The sequence below is a fragment of the Hemibagrus wyckioides genome, linkage group LG04 (genome assembly GCF_019097595.1).
Source record: "Hemibagrus wyckioides isolate EC202008001 linkage group LG04, SWU_Hwy_1.0, whole genome shotgun sequence".
Lineage (NCBI taxonomy): Eukaryota > Metazoa > Chordata > Actinopteri > Siluriformes > Bagridae > Hemibagrus > Hemibagrus wyckioides.
Window position 1 is genome coordinate 4,977,897 of NC_080713.1, and position 25,802 is coordinate 5,003,698.

The 25,802-nt window shown below is 39.7% G+C and overlaps 1 protein-coding gene across 10 annotated transcripts in view; it reads right to left on the reverse strand.

The window, feature by feature from the left end:
• The window catches only part of celf6 (CUGBP Elav-like family member 6), a 196,568-nt gene that overhangs the window by 50,248 nt on the left and 120,518 nt on the right, over nt 1-25,802 (reverse strand). For 7 of the 10 annotated variants that reach the window (XR_009204470.1, XR_009204469.1, XM_058387958.1 and 4 more), the window contains exon 4: nt 7,965-8,093. Coding sequence is in view for 8 of the 10 variants with exons in the window: in XM_058387958.1 (XP_058243941.1) it covers nt 7,965-8,093 (129 nt within the window). In the remaining 2 variants the exon portion in view is untranslated. The remainder of the gene's footprint in view (nt 1-7,964; nt 8,094-25,802) is intronic. The other 3 variants (XM_058387959.1, XM_058387956.1, XM_058387960.1) reach the window with 2 other exon arrangements.

The window sequence follows — 25,802 nt, forward strand, 5'->3', positions numbered from 1 at the left end:
ATGTGTTCTAGATGCTATTAACTCACCCTCCAGGATTTCACCATTTTCCGATGGCAGAAATTACCGTAAAATCTTCAATATACAATAAAACGATACAAGAAAAACCCCAGAGCTTGCGATGTTTCGAAATAACCTCAGAATTTTCTGCAAATTTAGGACGTGGTGTGACATCATCACGACACGCATTTGACCAAATCTCTCTTCGATTGATGTGTCCTGAATGCAGTACAGCTACAATAGAAAGTCATTACATGTATCTTCACTGGAAGGAGATTAAAAGAACAATCCTGTGCTTGCAATTTTATGAATTCAAGTAGAACAAAAGTGCAGCAAAATCGAGCATTTTTGCTCAACAATGACAAAAAAATGTGTAAAATCCTAGAGAGACTGACTGAAAAATGCCTGGCAACCCTGCAGGATTCAATAAAACAAAAGACTAAACTGAACTGGATATGATTTACCTTCCCCATGCAACTATTAATGGATCTTTTTGCACTTAAGGCATCAAGAGTAAACATGTGACTCTGTTTGGCCATCTGTTCTTCATCAAGTCTTACACGTGAAAGATTTCTCTTCATCATGTGTCCAGTGTCTAGTTTTGCCCTCATGGCTTATGGATAAAACCGTGATAGCACTCTCTGCCTGTTTCCTGATCCCAACTAAGAACTTTGACTTCACTTCTAAGTAGAAAATGAATAAAAAGAGACTTTTAACAGAGAAAGTACGCCCAGCTTGTTTCCCATCAATGCAAGAAGCTATAAGCGATATAAAACAAAAGAGTTGGTAGCCGTTGTGTAATAGGGAAGAGCAGGCTGGTGGATGGGGATCTGGAAGAAAAATCAGGGAAGAAAGTGAAAGGATCAACCATATTCTGAAAAGGAGAACAAAAAAAAAAGAAATAAAAAGTAAAAGTGAGTTGAAAGATTTATTCTAGACAAAAGGAAGGTCCCCGATGAGACAGAACCACAGTTTGATTTCTTTTGAACAATCTGTACGCAAACCCAGCACCCCCTCCAGATCTAGATGAAAACTTCATCGCCGCTCTGAATGCATGCCTCCGTTTCGAGGGAACAAAAAGGCTTTAACCTTTAGAGCGCAAAGTAGAGTGGACGGCGTGCTGCTCCGAGACTGGGCATCTTTCACAGGCACAGCGGAGGCAGCAGGACTATTACAGCGCAAACATCCTTCCAACAAGCCCTGCAGTGGTCAATACATGAGCGAGCGATCCTCGAGGCAGCTGCGGCGCAAGCGAAACTTTTTTACTTTCTTCGCATCCGCCGACATTAAAAGCACACAAAGGCGATTTCAGCGACCAACTTTCCTCCTGACCCAGATAGAAGAGAATTGCGGAGAGCCGAGAATCGCAAATCTTCAGTGAAATGAAAGTGATGAGGGACTCAGAAATTACAGTGCAAATTTGAGGCCTTTGTGCAGCTTGGTGAAATGTTCGCGGGGGGAGTGGGGTGTGAAGAAAAAAAATAAATAAAAAATTGTGGCAGCTTTTAGCTGTGAGGTTTTCATGCTCCCTTTTGAATTCACAGCGAAAATAATATGCATGCATGAATTCGCTCTGTTTGAATGGGCGACGTGTATAGCACATCATAATTATGGAACTAAAAGCCATATCTCTATTATTACGACTAGGCCTGAACTCTACGCATGCTCCCTCAGGGAGAGCTGGGGAAAAAAGAAAAGAGACATGCATATTAAACTTCTTGGCCTTTTTTATAGCGTAGAGAGACTCTGAGAGGCCGTATGAATTTGCATCAATAGCGGGACAGAAGGAAAGTGTTTTGGTCTGGTTTGAAGTAGAGGGAGGGGGGGTTGAGTTCCTGGAATTCAGCCTTGATACTGCTGCTGCCAAGATCATTTGCGATGAGATTTTTAAAGACCACAAGGAATTGAGACACACAAACTCACACATATATACACACACACACAAGCAAAGTATTTTTTTCCACCACATGAAGATGGGATGAGACTGTCTTGCTTACTGAACCCTACGTTGATGAATTCTATGCATGATTTCAGTAAAGAACAGCGACGGTTCACTGATGCGAAAAAGTTACCAAAAACAGTACTGTATACTTTTTAATTTATGAAAACAACAAATCAAAACAAAATAAATATGGATTTATTTCTGATTTTTGGCTTCATATTGTTGCCTAGGCAGTTCCCATGCTAGCAAGTTCCCTACATTTCTAACCCAATAAGTGAACAACTGTGATACTTTTTCGAAGAATTATACACCAGTTAGTTCCAGTCCACTAATTTAACTGGATGAGCGGCGTTCCAATAGTGCTTCTACTTTGTCTCCCGGAACTGGGGATGTTTCACTGTTCCACATTCGACATAAACGTCCACTTCTAGTGATGATTCTAAACCATTACTACAGCAGATTTAGCAACAAAACAAATTCATTTGACACGAATCCTCTATAAATTTCAACTTAAGATAAAATCATCAGATGAAGATGAAGAGGAAGAATGGAAGCCAATTTCACCTTTAACACGTTTAACATGAATATGCAGATATGCAACCAGGCTGTAAAAATGTAAAAGTCAGTCACTTTAAAGTGGTTTAGTTTGCTAACCTGCTAGCTATGTGCGCTTTTCATATACAGTGGATATCAGGATCTGGTCTAGTTGTTGGTTACGTGCCACACAAGATAAATATATTTCAGTTAAACAACCAGAATGTTTCATTCAGTTCATTCAATGTTTCAGAAAAGGTCAGACTGCCTATCATCAGATGATGTTTTAATTGCTAGCTTGCAAGCCAAGCGTACTTTTCTAGTCCGCTAAATGTCATGATTTGATCAGATTGTTGGTTACGTGCCACAAATTATAATTCACTTATATTTAATTGTCTATAACTTTTAACCATTTCTACCAGTATACTGGCAGGTGACTTATGGGACAATCAGTATAAAGAAATGAATGATTTTCTGGCTGTGAGACTGATATAAAAATGAGTCAGGACTCTGTTGGCGGTGTGTGAGAAGATGAAATTTTAGATGCTTATGAACAAGCACTTGGGGCATCCTCAGAGAGCAGAAATGGGTTTGATATCACCATTTACTTTGAAGATAGAAACATTTGTGTGAAAAATATCTAAGAATACATTGCCCCTATGAGTGTCTACTTTCATAAAAACCATTAAGGACCACTGTGGTTGTGACATGACAAAGAAATTCAATGCTGATTATGGGAACAACTAAAATAGGGGGAAATTACATTTTTTCGGGGGCTTAATTAGCAATGTTTGATTAGATATTCAGATTCGACAAAAGGAGGTGAAGATAAATATAAATAAGGAGGCAATGGCCGCACATTTGAGCCCATTGTATCGTTCCCGTTAACAGCCAATGTGTAATCTAGCTTTATGTTTTATTTTGACTTTGTACTTTGTTGTATTTGCTCCTCCATTTTCATATCTTATATTTAGTTTTATATTCAAGCTTTATGCTAGTAAACCTCTGTGTACGAATGCACTTCCTTACATATTTTCACCTTAAGAATTGAAATTTTGCAAGAAATGTCATATGAAGCATTTTCGGCATACAAACAAACCGAACCGAACGTAAGCCAGCTAAGTTGCGTGTACGTCCGGGAGCCGTTCAGAAGTTGTTTGCATTAGTGGAAAGCCAAGCGAAGCCAACTGAAGCGAATTTGCGTATTTTACGAATTTCATTTCAGTCAGTGAAAGCTGTTTGGAAAGAGTCAACCCATGATACCAACGTTGCCTTCAGCATGCGCTCAAAAGCTAGGTGATTTTTCGGGCGTTTTTTTGTTGACAGATCAGTGGCATGGGTGCTCTGTTCTATTTTTAGCCCAAGCTTGGTGGCACGACTTCCTGTGAGGACCCTTGACATGGAATACTTGGCTTGGGTCAGTTCTTTGTAAGCAGCCATACAGTTTACATACGCTTCGTATTGGTCATATTTTTGGGTGGCTGGAACGGATTATCTGCATTTTCATTATTTCTTATGAGAAAATTCATTTGGCAATACAAATGTTCTCCTTACGAACTCGCCTCCAGAACGAATTAAATTCGTATGCAGAGGTTCCACTGTATATGTAAATATTTAAACATCTCCTTCTCTGTACATACAGATATAGATGTCACACATTACAATTGCTCTCTGTAATTAGTAGATAATTACAATATCCTTCGTCGCTTCCTGGAACTGTAGGAATCCTGCCTTTTCTCCGATTTTTGTTAAGCTAGTAATCACAGTAACAATACAATGTTTTTTTTCTTTTATGTTTAAAGTCTCAGCTAAAGATCTTTCTAGACTTATTCTTTTGACTTTTTCTTTTGATTCAATACATCTGCCTCAAAACAGCGTCTGGTCTCTTTAATTTTGTTACGTCTCTTGCCTTTTTCAGACACAACAACCAGCCAAAAGTGACATAACAAATCTTACTGCACCTTCTTAAGTTCTATTTTATTTGGATGAAGATAAGTTGTTAAGGAGTGGTTAGTCAGGTGCTGACTGAGAAAAGTAAAGTGATGTTGATTAATCACTGGGGGAAATGGGTGTGAATTTGAGCTGAATCTGCTTATCACATGGCAAAAGTGTAAATGAATCACCAAGAGGGGGTGCTGTTTTACAAAACTGACACGTTTCAATCATGCGTTATACTCAGAAGAAGTTGAAAAGGAGTCTTTCCAATTAGCAAAAAAGGTGTCATGTGAATTGTGAATGTTTGTGTGTTAATGAGGTTCATACAGAAACCACAGCATCATCCCCACTGTGCTGGAAAATTATGATGCTATTTTTTGAACTGGATTATGGGATATGTAGGACACATGCTGCCTGCAAAAATCAAGTTTATATATATATATATATATATAACAGATTTTGCTGTGAGTCAGTGTCATGCATTGAGGAAAGCCCCCCTTACAATTAGCTAAAAGAGAGGGAGAGAGAGAGAGAGAAAACAGAGAGGCTGATAAAGGACTGAATGTTAAAACACTAAATTGTCATTTCTTATCAAAGAAAGAAAGAAAGGAAGAAAGGTGACAGAAAAGGCTAAAGGAAAGAAAGATATTCAGAGCAAATAAAAAAAAACCTTGCATGAAAGAAAGAAAGAAAGAAAGAAAGAAAGAAAGAAAGAAAGAAAGAAAGAAAGAAAGAAAGAAAGAAAGAAAGAAGTAAAATAAGACTATAAATCATAATAAATAAAAACACTTCATGATTTATGTTATAAGAACCTGGGAATCACACCACTCCACTGCTGATTATTTTCCTGTACCAGCAGCGTCTTTATCCCAGTAACTAGAAGACAGAACAGCAGCCAGTAGATTACAGGAACTCACCCCTGTGCAACTACAAGGAAGTGTCTAATCACCCCCCTCCCCAAAAAAAAAAAGAGAGAACAACTCTTTCCATAGGTGTAGGATGGAGAGAAGGGGAAGGAAGTAGAGGATGAGTAGGAGGTGTTTGTATTGAGTGAAGGACTAAAGAAAGTGGTGAACTAAAGGTGTGGAGAGAGAAGGGGAAGGTGAGAGAGAGTGAAGGTGTGAGAGGCAGGCGTCTGATGAGGGAAAGACTGAATAGGTGTGAGAAAGGGATAGAGACTCTGAGTGTGTGTGTATGAGAGAGAGAGAGACAGAGAGAGAGAAGTAGATCCCATATAGGCTGCATGGAGAGGAGAGGAGGCGAAGGTGCAAATGCAATAAAGCTACAAATCTGAGAAAAAGGCACGTTTTTCAGGACTGTTTCATTCACAGCCCATGTGCATGAGCGGCAATGAAGAGTTCAAAGCCAAAAACTATTTTTATTTCAGTTTTCAGCCATTTTTTTGCCAAATTATATTTCTAATGAAGCGCCGCAGAGTCCAGCGAAAAGGTTTTTTTTGGGGTCACGACATTGACACCTGGTCACACCAGGCATTAACATGAAGGTGTAAGTGGACAGACTGAGAAAAAACACGTGATCAGTTAGATTTAAGAAATAATATTACACATATACTTTTCCTTAAAACATTGCATTTCTCAACAGACCGTGATTTCATTCGCTTGTACTAAATTTAATTTCAACACGTTTCTAATGACTGGATTAAATGATGTAGAGTGAGCGTGATCGATTCACGTAGTGTTAACGTAAACCACATTATTACAGTGTGAAATCTCATGAGGATGTTGGTGCTGATGGGAACTACAGTATAACTAAAGGATTAAACCTAGGGGATTAAAGCATGTATGTTAAAATAGTGCAGCGGAAATGAGTCTGTTAAGAAACACCAGCATGGTTGAATTTTCAGCTCAGGTGTGAACTCAGAGTTCAGGGGTTTGAAAAGCAGACACTACTTGTGTTAATGTGTCTAATTCAATCACATGGACCGGATGAACACTGATGATTTTAAGTCAATTCAACAAAATTCTTTATGGCTGTTCCACAGCATTACTTGTAACTATAAATGGATACAATCTAAATTGTCATTCTTATCATTGGTAAACTGCTGAGGAAAGAAGGAAGGAAGGAAGTTAGGAAGGAAGGAAGGAAGGAAGGGCACAGGGAAGGGAGGAAGGAAGGAATGGCACAGGGAAGGAAGGAAGGAAGGAAGGAAGGAAGGAAGGAAGGAAGGAAGGAAGAAATGGCACAGGGAAGGGAGGAAGGAAGGAAGGAAGGAAGGAAGGAAGAAAGGAATGGCACAGGGAAGGAAGGAAGGAAGGTCGAAGAGAATGAAGGTGGGAAGGAAGAATGGAAAGAAAGATGGAGGGAAGGAAGGAATGAAGGACGGAAGGAAGGAAGGAAGGTCAAAATGCAGTTTGTGGATGTCTCCGTGTTTCCACAGTCTCCTTATTGATCAGATGTTAAGGTCCAAAGTTGCAAAAACTGAACTACATTACGTGTCTGGCTTTAGAATTGGGTTTAGAATTTAGTGAATAAAGTTGAAAAGAAATGTCAGTGGGTATATGGGTAAGGTTTCCTACATGAATTGTGTGAAGTGTGTGCTTCAATTATTTTTCCGGCTGGATCGTTCAGTTTACTGAGCTACTCCAACACATTTTGTGCCTCTTTTTGTAAAGCTTTCAGTGCTGACGTTTTTCAATAGGCTCTAGACCATCTATTAAATACATTCTCTCAATGTAAGCCATGATTTTAGCTAAACCGAATAATAAAAAGCACATCTTCAATAACCAAGTTAAAGTTGCGGTAGATCCATAACCTATCCTACCTAAACTCCCTTGACTTCAATCCTGAGTTCAGGTTTAATGTCTGAATAGTGTTTTACTTCTTCTTCACATGTTCAGGTCCTCCAGTTTCCTTTCAAAAAAGTGTGTGTGGACTGGCTATGCTAAATTGCCCTGAGATGTGAATGTTTATTCATGGTGTCCTGTGATGCAATCCCATCCAGTTTGTATTCCCATCACACCGCATGCCCAGTGTTCCCAGGACAGGCTCCAGATCCCCGACAACTTTGACCTGGTTTATGAATGTGGAGTATTTAATGTCTGTCTTATGTGCTTATCATCCACTAAATCTAAACTTAAGGCTTAAAACCTCATTGGTTAATAAAGATGTTAAGGGTGTGGAACCTGTCACTAGAAACACCTTATTAACAGTTTTTATTTAATGTGCAACTGTTTTTTTCCCCCCACCCTCAAAGCACTCCTTTAGGGCTCCAGATGATTATATGCTAATTATTTTGTGCGTATGGTCCACCACTTAAAAGAAACTACACATAGTACAAACCACATAGACTTCTCAAACAGTAAAATACTGTATCATTACACCATCTTAAATAATTAGTACCAATTCAAAAGGATGAAATGTATAAATGATGAGAGAAAGGATGAAAAGATCTTGCTAGTGGAATCGGGAGATTTGAACCGTACTCGCACCTAAAAACAGGGATGTATTGAGAAAGAGTGTAATGAGAGGTGAGAGGAACGAAGAAGGAGTGGTCAGGGTGAATGGGGTAGAGAGAGGGAGGTGTGTAGGTGCTGACCCTTACTGGCCCCATCAGGCCCCCGGAGCACGGTGCACTCCTCAATCTGGCCAAACGTCTCGAAGAGCCTGCGGACGTCCTCCTCGCTCTGCTGCTTCCCCAACATCCCCACAAAGAGCTTCCGGTCTTCTGAGAGAGATACGGAAAGAAAGACGGAGAGAACGGGATGACATTTTAGTTTATTATGAAGTGAAGGTTCCGTATACAGTATAGTATAGATTTGATTTATGGGGGGAAAAAACTCAGGAGAGAAAGAGAAGTGTTGTGGAACGCAGACTTTTCTTGACTCTTGGAACTCTTCTGAAGAGTTTTATTGTGCACACACACCTCATACATGTACGCTGACAGAACAGTGAAGCAGTGGAGACATACACCGCTTATCATCATGACTCTGTGCTTATAACCTTCTCTGAAAAACACAGCTGGCTTTATGGAACTATTTCTGGAAAGAATGTGTACGCTTAGTGACATGCGCTGTCAGGAGAGACTTCGTTGTCAGGCAGAAAGGTGATGAAAAGAGTAAGGAAACAAAAGTGAAACTTCAGTTCTGAGCTTTGTTCAAACCCAAGGCTAAAGTTCTACAAGATACATTGGAGAACAGTGCCAAGGATAGGTGATAGAGACAGGCATTTCCACCAAAGTTCTAATTCCTTTTGGTGAATTAAAGGATTCTATATCAGCGCTACACTGTTTGTCAATTGAAACTCTTAAGGAATTTTCGCTATTTTATATAAAGCGATTCAATTAACAACAGACCACAAAAAAACAGGAAATGCTTGAGATTTCCACTGTATATTGTCGCTCAAAGGTTACATTATATATCACAGCATTATGTTCAGTGCTATAGTGTTGCTGCACCGTTAGTGCTTGGCCCCACTAATCGCTGCTTCGGCTATATTGTTCTTTTTCATCTTCTCGCCCCAGTACCTAGCAAGCTAAATCCAAAGCCTGTGTCTTTTAAGTCAAAGTATTTTTCAGCGTCTGTGTTTCATCGCATTAAACAAAAGATTTTTGTTCCTGCACTCTCCAATTAGGTTACATTATGCATCAAAGCTCTCATGTACTGTGGAATGAAGTGAAAAAAGAGTGCAACAGGGAGCTCGGAGAAACGCAGCACCAGTCTGCTGTAGGATGACATGAGTCATTTAACTGAGCGAGAGACGGAGAGGGAGATAGAGAGATAGAGAGGAAGAGAGAAGGATGTTTACATGTACTCTGATACTGCTCTCTTGTTTGTCGGTTTCACTGATGAATCACACGTCTATGGAAGTGTCAGATTTCTGGTTATAGCTCGATATCTGCTGCGATATCTGATCCAACGTTCTTTCTTTCTTTCTTTCTTTCTTTCTTTCTTTCTTTCTTTCTTTCTTTCTTTCTTTCTTTCTTTCTTTCTGCCTTTATTAGCCATCCTAACTAAAAAGAGGAAGTGCAGATCGGCTAATCGAATGCTTCCAGATCCTATGGCAAAGATTCAGATCCAATTAGCATGAACGTTGCTGTTAAAAAGGCAGGAAATTCAATGTAAGGCTAAAATCCAATGAATTCAGTGTAATCCTTCTGTGTATTGAGGTAAAAGAGTTTACCGTGTTACCCCTGAATAAATGATGCTGTAGTATTCTATTCATGGAAAACTGAAACAGATACTGTGACTGGGGCTATCATAGATAACAGGTTATCAAACCTTTTTTTTTTTTTTTCGGAGCAGCAAGGAACTCCTTTAATTTTAAAATAAATCCCAGATTTGAAAATTAACTAACTAACTAACTAACTAACTAAATAAATAAATAAATGCAGCAAGATAAGTGCATCAAGAAAATGCAAGAAACACAACATACTACAAGCACCAACAACTTGACAGATGCTTACAGGTGAGTATGATCAGAAAGACATGTGACAGGGTCATGTGACTGAAAGGGGCTGATGGGAAATGAAGTGCATGGAGGCAATTTCATGGCTGAAAGCACAACTTTAGGTTTCCATCCATTTTCTATACCCTCTTTATTCCTAATTAGGGTCACGGGGGTCTGCTGGAGCCTATCCCAGCAGACATTGGGCAAAAGGCAGGGGTACATCCTGGACAGGTCACCAGTCCATCACAGGGCCACACATATAGACAGACAACCACACACACTCACTCCTATGGGCAATTTGGAATTACTAATCAACCTAATGTACATGTTTTTGGACCGTGGAGGAAACCGGAGTACCCGGAGTAAACCCACACAGGCACGGGGTGAACATGCAAAAAGGTACACACAGAAAGACCCCTGCCTGTTCGAACCCGGGATTCAAATCCAGGACCTCCTTGCTGTGAGGCAACAGTGCTAACCACTAAGCCACCGTGCTGGCCGACTTTAGGTTTGTTTTGGATTAAAAGAGTTTAATTTGAGTGACCTGTCACACTGGCTCATAGACATGATATCAATCAATGAATCAATCACTTAATCAATTGCTCACTCACTCAATTCATCACTCACTCACACAGTTACTCACTCACTCACTCACTCACTCAGTTAATACATCACTCACTCATTCACTCAGTTAATCCATCACTCACTCACTCACTCACTCACTCAGTTAATCCATCACTCACTCACTCACTCACTCACTCACTCACTCAGTTAATCCATCACTCACTCACTCACTCACTCACTCACTCACTCAGTTAATCCATCACTCACTCACTCACTCACTCACTCACTCACTCAGTTAATCCATCACTCACTCACTCACTCACTCAGTTAATCCATCACTCACTCACTCACTCACTCAGTTAATCCATCACTCACTCACTCACTCACTCACTCACTCACTCACTCAGTTAATCCATCACTCAGTCACTCACTCACTCACTCACTCAGTTAATCCATCACTCACTCACTCACACATTCAGTTAATCCATCACTCACTCACTCACTCAGTTAATCCATCACTCACTCACTCACACAGTTACTCACTCACTCACTCACTCAGTTAATACATCACTCACTCATTCACTCAGTTAATCCATCACTCACTCATACACTCACTCACTCAGTTAATCCATCACTCACTCACTCACTCACTCACTCACTCAGTTAATCCATCACTCACTCACTCACTCACTCAGTTAATCCATCACTCACTCACTCACTCACTCAGTTAATCCATCACTCACTCACTCACTCACTCAGTTAATCCATCACTCACTCACTCACACATTCAGTTAATCCATCACTCACTCACTCACTCACTCACTCAGTTAATCCATCACTCACTCACTCACTCACTCACTCACTCACTCAGTTAATCCATCACTCACTCACTCACTCACTCACTCACTCACTCACTCACTCACTCACTCACTCACTCACTCACTCAGTTAATCCATCACTCACTCACTCACTCACTCACTCAGTTAATCCATCACTCACTCACTCACTCACTCACTCACTCATTCACTCAGTTAATCCATCACTCACTCACTCACACACTCACTCAGTTAATCCATCACTCACTCAGTTAATCCATCACTCACTCACTCACTCACACACTCACTCAGTTAATCCATCACTCACTCACTCACTCACTCAGTTAATCCATCACTCACTCACTCACTCACTCACTCACTCACTCAGTTAATCCATCACTCACTCACTCACTCAGTTAATCCATCACTCACTCAGTTAATCCATCACTCACTCACTCACTCACTCATTCACTCAGTTAATCCATCACTCACTCACTCACTCACTCAGTTAATCCATCACTCACTCACTCACTCACTCACTCACTCACTCACTCAGTTAATCCATCACTCACTCACTCACTCACTCACTCAGTTAATCCATCACTCACTCACTCACTCAGTTAATTCATCACTCACTCACTCACTCACTCACTCAGTTAATCCATCACTCACTCACTCACTCACTCATTCACTCAGTTAATCCATCACTCACTCACTCACTCAGTTAATTCATCACTCACTCACTCAGTTAATCCATCACTCACTCACTCACTCATTCACTCAGTTAATCCATCACTCACTCACTCACTCACTCACTCACTCACTCACTCACTCATTCACTCAGTTAATCCATCACTCACTCACTCACTCACTCAGTTAATCCATCACTCACTCAGTTAATCCATCACTCACTCACTCACTCACTCACTCACTCATTCACTCAGTTAATCCATCACTCACTCACTCACTCACTCACTCACTCACTCACTCAGTTAATTCATTACTCACTCACTCACTCACTCAGTTAATCCATCACTCACTCACTCACTCACTCACTCACTCACACACTCACTCATTCACTCAGTTAATCCATCACTCACTCACTCACTCATTCACTCAGTTAATCCATCACTCACTCACTCACTCAGTTAATTCATCACTCACTCACTCACTCACTCACTCACTCAGTTAATCCATCACTCACTCACTCACTCATTCACTCAGTTAATCCATCACTCACTCACTCACTCACTCAGTTAATCCATCACTCACTCACTCACTCATTCACTCAGTTAATCCATCACTCACTCACTCACTCACTCACTCGCTCACTCTCTCACTCATTCACTCAGTTAATCCATCACTCACTCACTCACTCACTCACTCATTCACTCAGTTAATTCATCACTCACTCACTCACTCAGTTAATCCATCACTCACTCACTCACTCACTCAGTTAATCCATCACTCACTCACTCACTCACTCACTCAGTTAATTCATCACTCACTCACTCACTCACTCAGTTAATCCATCACTCACTCATTCACTCACTCAGTTAATCCATCACTCACTCACTCACTCAGTTAATTCATCACTCACTCATTCACTCAGTTAATCCATCACTCACTCACTCACTCACTCAGTTAATCCATCACTCACTCACTCACTCACTCATTCACTCAGTTAATCCATCACTCACTCACTCACTCACTCACTCACTCACACACTCACTCAGTTAATCCATCACTCACTCACTCACTCACTCAGTTAATCCATCACTCACTCACTCACTCACACACTCACTCAGTTAATCCATCACTCACTCACTCACTCACTCAGTTAATCCATCACTCACTCACTCACTCAGTTAATCCATCTCTCACTCACTCAGGCTGGGATAGGCTCCAGCAGACCCCCAGTTAATCCATCACTCACTCACTCACTCACTCACTCAGTTAATCCATCACTCACTCACTCACTCACTCACTCACTCAGTTAATTCATCACTCACTCACTCACTCACTCAGTTAATCCATCACTCACTCATTCACTCACTCACTCAGTTAATCCATCACTCACTCACTCACTCATTCACTCAGTTAATCCATCACTCACTCACTCACTCACTCACTCACTCATTCACTCAGTTAATCCATCACTCACTCACTCACTCAGTTAATCCATCACTCACTCACTCACTCACTCACTCAGTTAATCCATCACTCACTCACTCACTCACTCACTCACTCACTCATTCACTCAGTTAATCCATCACTCACTCACTCACTCACTCACACACTCACTCAGTACTCAGTTAATCCATCACTCACTAACTCACTCACTCACACACACTCACTGACTCACTCAATCCATCACTCACTCACTCATTCACTCACTCACTCACTCACTCACTCACACACTCACACACTCACTCGGTACTCAGGTAATCCATCACTCACTCACTCACTCACTCACTCATTCACTCAGTTAATCCATCACTCACTCACTGACTTACTCAATCCATCACTCACTCACTCACTGACTCACTCAATCCATCACTCACTCACTCACTGACTCACTCAATCCATCACTCACTCACTCACTGACTCACTCAATCCATCACTCACTCACTCACTGACTCACTCAATCCATCACTCACTCACTCACTGACTCACTCAATCCATCACTCACTCACTCACTGACTCACTCAATCCATCACTCACTCACTCACTGACTCACTCAATCCATAACTCACTCACTCATTCACTCACTCATTCACTCAGTTAATCCATCACTCACTCACTCACTCACTCACTCACTCAGTTAATCCATCACTCACTCACTCATTCACTCAGTTAATCCATCACTCACTCACTCACTCACTCAATCCATCACTCACTCACTCATTCACTCACTCACACACTCACTCAGTACTCAGTTAATCCATCACTCACTCACTCAATCCATCACTCACTTACTCACTCAACTTTTAATGTTCTAACTAAATTAAATATAAAATTACAAATCATAAAGCCAATAGAACCACTTTTGAAAATGAAAACAGAGTAAACAAACAAAAATGTTCATATATAAATAATAATAATAATAATTTTTATTATTAATAATAATAATTTATAAAAATATAAATATAAATATAAAATATAAATATAAAAATATAAATTATACTCAAACTAAATGTATATACATATATATATATATACATATATATATATATATATATATATATATATATATATATATATATATATATATATATATATATTGATTTGTACAGTTATTATTGATATTATATGATAGTTTTTTGTTTGTTTGTTTTGTTTTGTTTTTACAGTCCATTATCCAATATTGGAATAGATGCAGTCATGGATTTAGCATCTGTTGGATCATGTAGACAAGGAATGGAAACACACACACACACACACACACACAGAGAGAGAGAGAGCTAAATAAAGCCCTGGGCTGGGTTTTCTGTTTGTGTGAAGTGAGATCTCACCACCCGTCTCGCACATTTAAAGTTCAAATGAGATGCGCAAGGTGCATGATTGCTTGGACGCCCAAACACACGCGCACACACACGCGTACCTGTCATCACAAATGGGCATCTGTTTAATAAATGTGCATCTGTGTGGAGAAAGGCTCATTACAGAAACGGTGTGTAGGTGTCAAGGAATGAGATAAACCCAGGGGAGCTGCATCACTTGGGTGGGCAAGCAGGCCAAGTGTGTGTGTGTATGTGTGTGTGTGTCGTCAGAAAATAATGATCTGAGCTCAGGCTATGTGAAGTAAACCAGTGTTGGCACAGTTCTCATTAGCTAGGCAGGTAGCATCAAATGTGTGTGTGTGTGTGTGTGTATTTTACATCTTTTTAAATGGTAGATAAAGCATTACAGATAAACTTACATAATCTCCCTCTTTCTCTTTCTGGGTTTTCTTTTTACCATTGCACTTTCAAAATCAAGATCTGAGAATAAAATTATTTTAACTTTAACTCATTGTTGATGAGAATTTTAGAGAATATCATCCAGTCAATTCAGAAATGTAGACATTAACCTTTGTAGAAATCTTCATCTGAAAGTTTTTTTTATTTTAGAAAACCAGTAATACAGCATCCAACAAAATGAAAGTGAAAAACTGTATGTATTTGGAAGAAAATAGATCATAGCTGCTAAAATCTTCCTCAAACACCTTTTACTACAGAACTCAGGTTCCTTTTCAGTCTCTTGCAATTTCATTTGCCAATTTTACTCCACAAAAATGCTCCAGATCTATCAAATTGTTAGATGATCTCCTGTACTCATCTTCTTTCAAGTCATTCCATAGGTTTTTGATAGGATTTAGACCTCAGGCCGTTCCATAATATTGATCTTAGATGCCTTTCTGTCAGGAGCTACTGGGACAGTTTCCTGCCTGACCACTAGAGGGGGCACTGGCAGGGGATTCACCATAGCCGGCTTTTTGTTTGTGTATTCCCCACATGCGTTGTGCCACGCCCTTCCTATTGTTCCGCTTTCCCGTCATGTCACCTGTTCCCCATTTACCCTAATGCTTTGTCCTAAATATACCTGCCCTCTGTTGTTTGGTCAGACGCCGTTATGTTTCCAGGGTCCCATGCTATCGTTACGTTTTGTTACTCACGTTGTATTTGTCCAGCGTTCTGTTTAAGTCTTGTTTCAGTTGTGTTATTAAAGCAGTGCTGTTAATTTATCCTGCTTGTGGGTCTGATAAACTGCACACAGGTGATAAAGACTTCCACAGAGATCCAGGTTTAATCCCCGCTTCAGGCGGTGTTTCCTGAATGATACACTTTCCTTTGTTGGCTTGGATTTGAGTTTCGATTACTTATCATGCTAGAAAATGAAATTTCTTCATCTTTATCTTTAACTGTCTAACAAAGATTTCAGGTTTTGTGCCAAAATGCATTGGTATTTTTCCAGAAAACCTTCAGGCTTCTTTTAGACCAGATCCATGGTGAAGCACGGTGGTGGCAGCATCATGTAAAGGAGGACCACAGGTTTAGTGCAACTATCCATGTTTCTCTCAGGAGTCTCCAACCTTTTTTCCCCCTGAGATCTATTTGGACAAAATGAAGGTGGCCAAGACCTACTCGAGTTATATTATTAGTAACATTTATTTACACAGCCTTTTACCATAAACCTTTACTATTAAATGTATTAGTTTTGAAATCAGAGACCTGAAATTGTATTGGACTTTATGTGATTAAATAATAATATTTTTATGGCATTCATATGCATGTGAAATGAAAATATTAAACATACTTTATACTATATCTCACTCGTCCTGCATCTTCCTTCAGCAGGGTAGATTCATGCAACGGTTTTGCTTTGGCAGCATCTTAACTTTATTCCTAACATTGTTAAAAGAATATGCCATGTGTTTTCTATATCCTTTATCCAAACTACAGTGGAACCTTGGCATACAAATTTAATTCGTTCTGGACGCGAGTTCTTTTTGTATTGCGAAATGAATGTTCCCATAAGAAATAATGTAAATGCAGATAATCCGTTCCAGCCGCCCAAAAATATGACCAATATGAAGCGTATGTAAACTGTATGGCTGCTTACAAGGAACTGACCCAAGCCAAGCATTCCATGTCAAGGGTCCTCACAGGAAGTTGTGCCACCAAGCTTGGGCTAAAAATAGAACAGACCACCCACGCCACTGATCTGTCAACAAAAAAAATGTGTAAAAAATTACTTTTGCTTTTGAACACATGCCGAAGGCAACGTTGGTATCGTGGGTTGACTCTTTCCAAACAGCTTTCGCTGACTGAAAGGAAAATTCCTGAACTTGCTCTGGTTGGCTTCACTTGGCTTTCCACTGACATAAACAAGTTCTGAATGGTTCCCACAGGCAACTTAGCCGGCGTTCGGTTCGGATCGGTTCGTTCGTATGCTGAAAATTCTGCGTATGCCAATGCAAATTTCCTGCAAAATTTAAATTCTTAAATGAATTGACGAATAGCTGGATTAAACTGTATTATGCATGTACACGTGTGGAGGAGGAAAGCGGCGACATGTCTGTGAATTTGTTTGGGATTAAATTTAAACAGGTTCTACAGAGTTAATTAGATTTGATCAATTTTGTACAAATGCAATAAACCTTTAGGCGAGCTACTCAGAAGTGAGCGACATGAAGAGAGACCCCGGATCTAGAGCCTTAGTCCCAGCTGAAAAGAAGCAACATCACAGCATGATGCTGCCAACACCATGCTTCACCATGGGCAAGGACTTCTTTAAATGATATGCTTTCTTGTTTTTGTGCCAAATATATATTACAAAATGTTCTAGCTTGGTCTTATCATTTAGATTAGATTTTCAGCAGATGTGACTTACAATTTATCTCTTTTTTTAATACAACTGAGGGTTAAGAGCCTTGCTCAGGGGCCCAGCAGTGGCAGCTTGGTGGACCTGGGATTTGAACTCACAACCTTTCTATCAGTAGTCCAACACCTTAAACCACTCAACTGCTACATCTCAAATCCTAAGACATTTTGTCACATGGTTTGGGAAGAGATGTCTAACAGAGTTCTACAGGTTCTGTGCCATAAAATATTGGTATTTAGTGCTATCCATATTTCCCTCTACCTTGACTAGAGCCCCAGTGTTAGCTGAAGAGAAGCAGCACTATAGCATGATGGCACCACCACCACGCTTCACCTTTCGTAAATATGTAAATATATATTTTTAGAGTGATGCAAAAAAGATTTTTTGTCTTAACGGGTCCTAAGACATGGTTTGGCAAGAGAAAAGGGGGTAATAATGTATTAATGTGCCGTGGTGATAGCGATAATGAAATGCAGCAAGTTTTGTTCGGCGATCATTTTACTCATTATTAATACCTTGAGTGTCTGAAATTCTCGCACTTTATGGCTGACTTTCCCCTCAGCTGGTGCAACAGGCGGCTGTTTCTTCCTGCAGTGGAAAAAACAAGACCTTGTGTGTGTGCTCCTCTCTCGCTCGTTCCGGCTTGTGCTCCATGGCGCTCAGGTGTTAAGGGACACGCGCTCACACCTCCATCAGGAGTCTTTTGCAGACCTAATGTCAGCTTTACACGGCTAATTAACTAGCCAGGAGAACAAGCGAGGAACATTTCCAGCATGTTAGTGAAAGCACACACAAAAAAAATAAATCACCCCAGGTGGAAACGTGAGGAAAGTGTTCTTCAGAGCTTTCCTCAGGGATGTACTGAGAGAGAAGAAAAATTTCTATTTGTACTTTGCTATCATTTTGCAGCCAGACCTCATGCTTGTAATCCATCTCTCTCTCTCTCTCTCTCTCTCTCTCTCTCTCTCTCTCTCTCTCTCTTCTTCTCTCTATCTATCCATGTTTAGTGCTATGACAGAAAATCACATAAACGTCTAGATACTCTCAGATTCACTGAGACTCACAGGCAATAAGATGAATTTGAATATATTAGCGTCTCAGTGGAATCCCGAGCAGTGGACTTGATATATATTTTTTTCATGTGTCTTATTTTCCCCGTCGCCGGACTTTCGCCCGTCTAAAAGCCTCTCAAAACAAAAGTGCTGCTTAGCCGTCATCTGAGCACAACTCCTAAACACGTATTTAAATCAACAGCAGGCCGAGAGCACCGATCAAGAGCTTTGCATGGAATGAAGCAAGGCTTAATCCATTTATTAGTGTTGCAGATTAATAATACGACCTTTCCTCGCCGAGCACACTTCACATCCTTTGTATTAAGAGCTTCCTCTTCCCGTATGCAGTCGAACAGAAGAGTGGAAACGAGAGGCCGTTCGAGTGCGTGAAGTGCAGTACTTGTAACTTTGACTTGTTGCTTTTAACTTTGACTAAAGTTGGCTCGGGAACATACACAAGTACTCGTGCACACTTCTCTCCCTTCCCTCACTCTCTCTCCCTCTCTCTCTCTCTCTCCTCTCCGATGGAAAGTAGAGGAAATTGTCTGGAAAATAAACGGCTGTCAGTCCGAGCCGGCCGGCGCGAGTGGACGGCCCTCATTCCACAAATGCAAATAACACAAAGGCGGATCAAAAAAAGCTGTCAAAACACTAGTGACATCTGACAATTGCTTGTCTCAGGCAGCCTTTTCATTCCAGCTCACTATATTAAAAATTAATGGATTTCACACACATGCCATATGCTGTCAAGATTGATGCTTCTCTCAGTGGAATAAAGCGCTACTCTCCTTTTAGGCAGAATTCCAAAGCTCCCTCTTTCCTGCCTTCTGCCTCAAAGGGAAAAAAAAAAGATTGAGTAGCTGAATAAACCTATGTAAGTAAATATGGAGTTATTTTCCTGTCAAATGTAATTGCGTAGAAATACAACAACGAGGTTCTAATTTTATGAATTCGTTTTCCTGACTATGATCCCCGTAACGTCACTGTTACACAGATCTCTCACAGATCTCCTCCTGTAGCAGGTTTCCCTTCTACACTGTATGCAGAATATGGAATGTGGGTTCATTGCTCTGTCTCCTGTCTGCAGAAACTGACGACTTAACAACCAGATAGAAATCTCTCACTTTATTTAATTAGTACCACCGGTTATCAGACATGTCCATCAGAACCATGGCCACTTCCTGCAAGAAAAAAGCACAACGCTTCCTGAAGGGATGACTGAGTGGAGTCCTACAACTGAAGGAAGAAAGAAAGAAAGAAAGAAAGAAAGAAAGAAAGAAAGAAAGAAAGAAAGAAAGAAAGAAAGAAAGAAAGAAAGAAAGAAAGAAAAAGGAAGAGTCGTAAATAAACCTACTCCTGTTTGTGACCTGGTTTGCTTAAATTTGTAAGAGTAAAATGTGAGCATATTCTCTGAGAGAGTAAAATGTGAGAGTAAATTCTGTGAGATTAAAATTTAAGAGTCGATTCTGAGAGTCAAATGTGAGAGTAAACTTTGTGAGATTAACATGTGAGAGTAAACTCTGAGAGAGTTGAATATGACAGTAAACTCTAAGAGAGTCGAATGTGAGAGTAAAGTGAGAGAGTCAAATGTGAGAGTAAACTCTGAGAGAGTCGAATGTGAGAGTAAAGTGAGAGAGTAAAATGTGAGAGTAAAGTGAGAGAGTAAAAAGTGAAAGTAAACTCTGAGAGAGTCGAATGTGAGAGTAAACTCTGAGAGAGTCAATAGTGAGAGTAAATTCTGAGAGTCGAATGTGAGAGTAAACTCTGAGAGAGTCGAATGTGAGAGTAAACTCTGAGAGAGTCAATAGTGAGAGTAAATTCTGAGAGAGTCGAATGTGAGAGTAAACTCTGAGAGAGTCGAATGTGACAGTAAACTCTGAGTAAGTAAAATGTAAGATTAAACTTTGAGAGAGTAAAATGTGAGAGTAAACTCTGGAAGAGTAAAATGTGAGAGTAAATTCTGAGTCGAATGTGAGAGTAAACTCTGAGAGAGTAAAATGTGAGAGTAAACTCTGAGAGAGTCGAATGTGAGAGTAAACTCTGAGAGAGTAAAATGTGAGAGTAAACTCTTAGAGAGTTGAATGTGAGAGTAAAGTGAAAGAGTAAAATGTGAGAGTAACCTCTGAGAGAGTAAAATGTGAGAGTAAACTTTGTGAGATTAACATGTGAGAGTAAACTCTGAGAGAGTCGAATGTGAGAGTAAAGTGAGAGAGTAAAATGTGAGAGTAAACTCTGAGAGAGTAAAATGTGAGAGTAAACTTTGTGAGATTAACATGTGAGAGTAAACTCTGAGAGAGTAAAATGTGAGAGTAAACTTTGTGAGATTAACATGAGAGTAAACTCTGAGAGAGTCGAATGTGAGAGTAAAGTGAGAGTAAAATGTGAGAGTAAACTCTGAGAGAGTAAAATGTGAGAGTAAACTTTGTGAGATTAACATGTGAGAGTAAACTCTGAGAGAGTAAAATGTGAGAGTAAACTTTGTGAGATTAACATGTGAGAGTAAACTCTGAGAGAGTCGAATGTGAGAGTAAAGTGAGAGAGTAAAATGTGAGCGTAAACTCTGAGAGAGTAAAATGTGAGTGTAAACTTTGTGAGATTAACATGTGAGAGTAAACTCTGAGAGAGTAAAATGTGAGAGTAAAATGTGAGAGTAAACTCTGAGAGAGTAAAATGTGAGAGTAAACTTTGTGAGATTAACATGTGAGAGTAAACTCTGAGAGAGTCGAATGTGAGAGTAAAGTGAGAGAGTAAAATGTGAGAGTAAACTCTGAGAGAGTAAAATGTGAGAGTAAACTTTGTGAGATTAACATGTGAGAGTAAACTCTGAGAGAGTAAAATGTGAGAGTAAAGTGAGAGAGTAAAATGTGAGCGTAAACTCTGAGAGAGTAAAATGTGAGAGTAAACTTTGTGAGATTAACATGTGAGAGTAAACTCTGAGAGAGTCGAATGTGAGAGTAAAATGTGAGAGTAAACTCTGAGAGAGTAAAATGTGAGAGTAAACTTTGTGAGATTAACATGTGAGTAAACTCTGAGAGAGTCGAATGTGAGAGTAAAGTGAGAGAGTAAAATGTGAGAGTAAACTCTGAGAGAGTAAAATGTGAGAGTAAACTTTGTGAGATTAACATGTGAGAGTAAACTCTGAGAGAGTAAAATGTGAGAGTAAACTTTGTGAGATTAACATGTGAGAGTAAACTCTGAGAGAGTAAAATGTGAGAGTAAAGTGAGAGAGTAAAATGTGAGAGTAAAGTGAGAGAGTAAAATGTGAGAGTAAACTCTGAGAGAGTAAAATGTAAGAGTAAACTTTGTGAGATTAACATGTGAGAGTAAACTCTGAGAGTCGAATGTGAGAGTAAAGTGAGAGAGTAAAATGTGAGAGTAAACTCTGAGAAAGTAAAATGTGAGAGTAAACTTTGTGAGATTAACATGTGAGAGTAAACTCTGAGAGAGTCGAATGTGACAGTAAACATTGCTCCTGTCTGCAGAAACTGACGACTTAACGACCAGATAGAAATCTCTCACTTTATTTAATTAGTACCACCGGTTATCAGACATGTCCATCAGAACCATGGCCACTTCCTGCAAGAAAAAAGCACAACGCTTCCTGAAGGGATGACTGAGTGGAGTCCTACATGGGATTACAACTGAAGGAAGGAAGAAAGAAAGAAAGAAAGAAAGAAAGAAAGAAAGAAAGAAAGAAAGAAAGAAAGAAAGAAAGAAAGAAAGAAAGAAAGAAAGAAAAAGGAAGAGTCGTAAATAAACCTACTCCTGTTTGTGACCTGGTTTGCTTAAATTTGTAAGAGTAAAATGTGAGCATAATCTCTGAGAGAGTAAAATGTGAGAGTAAACTCTGGAAGAGTAAAATGTGAGAGTAAAGTGAGAGAGTAAAATGTGAGAGCAAACTCTGAGAGAGTCGAATGTGAAAGTAAAGTGAGAGAGTAAAATGTGAGAGAAAAGTGAGAGAGTAAAATGTGAGAGAAAAGTGAGAGAGTAAAATGTGAGAGTAAACTCTGAGAGAGTCGACTGTGAGAGTAAACTCTGAGAGAGTGGAATGTGAGAGTAAACTCTGAGAGAGTCAATAGTGAGAGTAAGCTCAGAGAGTAAAATGTGAGAGTAAACTCTGAGAGAGTCAATAGTGAGAGTAAAGTCTGAGAGAGTCGAATGCGAGAGTAAAGTGAGAGAGTCGAATGTGAGAGTAAACTCTGAGAGAGTCGAATGTGAGAGTAAATTCTGAGAGAGTCGAATGTGAGAGTAAATTCTGAGAGTCGAACGTGAGAGTAAAGTGAGAGAGTAAAATGTGAGAGTAAATTCTGAGAGAGTCAAATGTGAGAGTAAATTCTGAGAGAGTCGAATGTGAGAGTAAACTCTGAGAGAGTTGAATGTGAGAGTAAATTCTGAGAGAGTCGAATGTGAGAGTAAATTCTTAGAGAGTCAAATGTGAGAGTAAACTCTGGAAGAGTAAATTGTGAGAGTAAACTCTGAGAGAGTCGAATGTGAGAGTAAACTCTGGAAGAGTAAAATGTGAGAGTAAACTCTGGAAGAGTAAAATGTGAGAGTAAACTCTGAGAGAGTCGAATGTGAGAGTAAACTCTGGAAGAGTAAAATGTGAGAGTAAACTCTGAGAGAGTAAAATGTGAGAGTAAACTCTGAGAGAGTCAAATGTGAGAGTAAACTCTGGAAGAGTAAAATGTGAGAGTAAACTCTGAGAGAGTAAAATGTGAGAGTAAACTCTGAGAGAGTCGAATGTGAGAGTAAACTCTGGAAGAGTAAAATGTGAGAGTAAACTCTGAGAGAGTAAAATGTGAGAGTAAACTCTGGAAGAGTAAAATGTGAGAGTAAACTCTGAGAGAGTAAAATGTGAGAGTAAACTCAGAGAGTAAAATGTGAGAGTAAACTCTGAGAGAGTCGAATGTGAGAGTAAACTCTGAGAGAGTCGAATGTGAGAGTAAACTCTGAGCGAGTTGAATGTGAGAGTAAATTCTGAGAGAGTCGAATGTGAGAGTAAATTCTGAGAGAGTAAAATGTGAGAGTAAACTCTGGAAGAGTAAAATGTGAGAGTAAACTCTGAGAGAGTCGAATGTGAGAGTAAACTCTGGAAGAGTAAAATGTGAGAGTAAACTCTGGAAGAGTAAAATGTGAGAGTAAACTCTGAGAGAGTAAAATGTGAGAGTAAACTCTGAGAGAGTCGAATGTGAGAGTAAACTCTGGAAGAGTAAAATGTGAGAGTAAACTCTGAGAGAGTAAAATGTGAGAGTAAACTCTGAGAGAGTCGAATGTGAGAGTAAACTCTGGAAGAGTAAAATGTGAGAGTAAACTCTGAGAGAGTAAAATGTGAGAGTAAACTCTGAGAGAGTAAAATGTGAGAGTAAACTCTGGAAGAGTAAAATGTGAGAGTAAACTCTGAGAGAGTAAAATGTGAGAGTAAACTCTGAGAGAGTAAAATGTGAGAGTAAACTCTGAGAGAGTCGAATGTGAGAGTAAACTCTGAGAGAGTAAAATGTGAGAGTAAACTCTGAGAGAGTCGAATGTGAGAGTAAACTCTGAGAGAGTAAAATGTGAGAGTAAACTCTGAGAGAGTCGAATGTGAGAGTAAACTCTGAGAGAGTAAAATGTGAGAGTAAACTCTGAGAGAGTCGAATGTGAGAGTAAACTCTGAGAGAGTAAAATGTGAGAGTAAACTCTGAGAGAGTCGAATGTGAGAGTAAACTCTGAGAGAGTCGAATGTGAGAGTAAACTCTGAGAGAGTCGAATGTGAGAGTAAACTCTGAGAGAGTCGAATGTGAGAGTAAACTCTGAGAGAGTCGAATGTGAGAGTAAACTCTGAGAGTCGAATGTGAGAGTAAACTCTGAGAGAGTCGAATGTGAGAGTAAACTCTGAGAGAGTCGAATGTGAGAGTAAACTCTGAGAGAGTCGAATGTGAGAGTAAACTCTGAGAGAGTCGAATGTGAGAGTAAACTCTGAGAGAGTCGAATGTGAGAGTAAACTCTGAGAGAGTCGAATGTGAGCATTTCACTGAAAGCCTCAGTGTTAAAACTAGTCATTAATGTTCATTAGAGTTTAACTGTAACTTTAATGAGTCTAAACGAACCCTGCTGTTTATTTCTGCTGTTTAACGACTTTAAGGTTTCAGCATTAGCATTAAGATGATTATTAGCTTGTGTGCTAAAAGACGTTTAACACATTAGATGGTGTGTGTGTGTGTGTGTGTGTGTGTGGTCACTCAGGAGTGGAGTCATTATTCAGGAGAGGGAAAGAAAATAAAACATCGAAAATGTCAAGCATGAAATAAACGGTGGCTTCCTTTACTTTAGTCACTCAGGCAAACTTTTGTCCATTACGAAATGAACTGAAATTGCTTGGTGTCTTGCACACACACACACACACACACACATGCTCCTGTAAGGCAATTTAAATTAATGCCGAGCAAACTCTAAATTATTATTGCTCCGGGAGCTAAAATTATTGCTTCGGGAGGCAGAGATTGAAAGAAATGCTTGCAGAGGAACATGAAAAGTGATATTTGGCTCTCCTTTGACTTTTATCTCCAGGATTCAGTGCGAGTTCCTCATTTACATGATGAGCGGAGAAGATCTCACGCTGGGAGAAAGTTGCACACAGGCACCGAATCCCATGTGGTCATTCTGCCTTTACCCAGAAGCCTTCAGTGCACATGGCTGCCCGAGGTAAGGGAGACTGAGACGCTCAGGACAGCTTGAGCCGCTGTCAGATTCCGTCTCACACAGAGAAGCGTTTGTTTCAGAGGTGAAATGGGCCAACAATGGACAGACTCGCTGTCTGAGAGTGAAGTGAGTGAGAGAGAGAGAGAGAGAGAGAGAGAGAGAGGGTGCAGAATCACTCACTAATAACCTGAACTAGGTTTTCCTCTTGTTGAAAGGATGACATACTTATTCAAAAATAGAAAGAAGAGGATATTGAAAAAGTGATCATGACAAAGTAAAAAATAAGAAAGAAAGAAAGAAAGAAAGAAAGAAAGAAAGAAAGAAAGAAAGAAAGAAAGAATAGAAGGGACAGGAGGTTAAAATATTATTAAGAAAGAAAGAGAGAGAGAAAGAAAGAAAGAAAGAAAGAAAGAAAGAAGGAAAGAAAGAAAGAAAGAAAGAAAGAAAGAAAGAAAGAAAGAAAGAAAGAAAGAAAGGAAAATATAACGAAATGTAGATTGAAAAAAATAGTTG